Genomic DNA, 662 nt, shown 5'->3' with positions numbered 1-662 from the left:
AGAACCGCTGAGTAGAGGAGCCACTGTGGTCTGCCGTCGATCTGCACGCCGCCTCTGCCGTCGGAGACCGCCGTTAGAATCTCTGCCGTTTTGGTGAGCTTGCCCTGTTTCTGGTTTCTCCTAGTTCTGCCAGTTCAATTTTACCTTAAAACTGTCACTGAAACTATTGTATTTAATGAAGTGGCTGTCATAAGTAATGTTGTCGCTGTCCGAGAAGCTGCTTTGGTCACAGAAACCATCACCGGAGCTTCTGCAGTTTGATTCAGTCTTTAATCCTTTCTCACGGTAAGCATTTTCATTTCTGGAGCTCTTGAAAATCAATATGCTGTTATGATTGGCCAGAGATTCTGAGGTTTTGTAACATAGGGTCAAGCTCCGGTTATTGCGGGTCACGATTAAAGCTGTCGCCGAACCGGTTTGGAGGCCGCCGCTGTTTCGGTTTAGCCGTTCCTTCTTCGGTTCGGTAAGCGTTTTCGATTTGAAAGTCCTCTAGTTACTGTTCTATTATACGTTGAAGAGTTGTAGCATTTGTTGTTATGAGAGTTAATCTCGGTTATTATATATTGTGATTAGAGTCGTTATGGTTGCTGAGAAAATGGTTTGGAGCTGAGGTTTTGGTAGCCGGGATTTTGATTGTTGATTTTGGGTCGAGGCGGAAAGGA

The 662-nt window shown here is 45.2% G+C and overlaps 1 protein-coding gene across 1 annotated transcript in view; it reads left to right on the top strand.

The window, feature by feature from the left end:
- The window catches only part of LOC110271592, a 33,417-nt gene continuing 32,951 nt past the window's right edge, over positions 197-662 (top strand). The window contains exon 1 of the mRNA XM_021122586.1: positions 197-285. Coding sequence (XP_020978245.1) covers positions 197-285 — 89 coding nt within the window. The remainder of the gene's footprint in view (positions 286-662) is intronic.

Source organism: Arachis ipaensis, chromosome B04, assembly GCF_000816755.2.
Source record: "Arachis ipaensis cultivar K30076 chromosome B04, Araip1.1, whole genome shotgun sequence".
In the NCBI taxonomy this organism is placed as follows: domain Eukaryota; kingdom Viridiplantae; phylum Streptophyta; class Magnoliopsida; order Fabales; family Fabaceae; genus Arachis; species Arachis ipaensis.
Note: the sequence above shows the minus strand (reverse complement) of the source record. Positions and strands in the feature narration are given on the sequence as shown.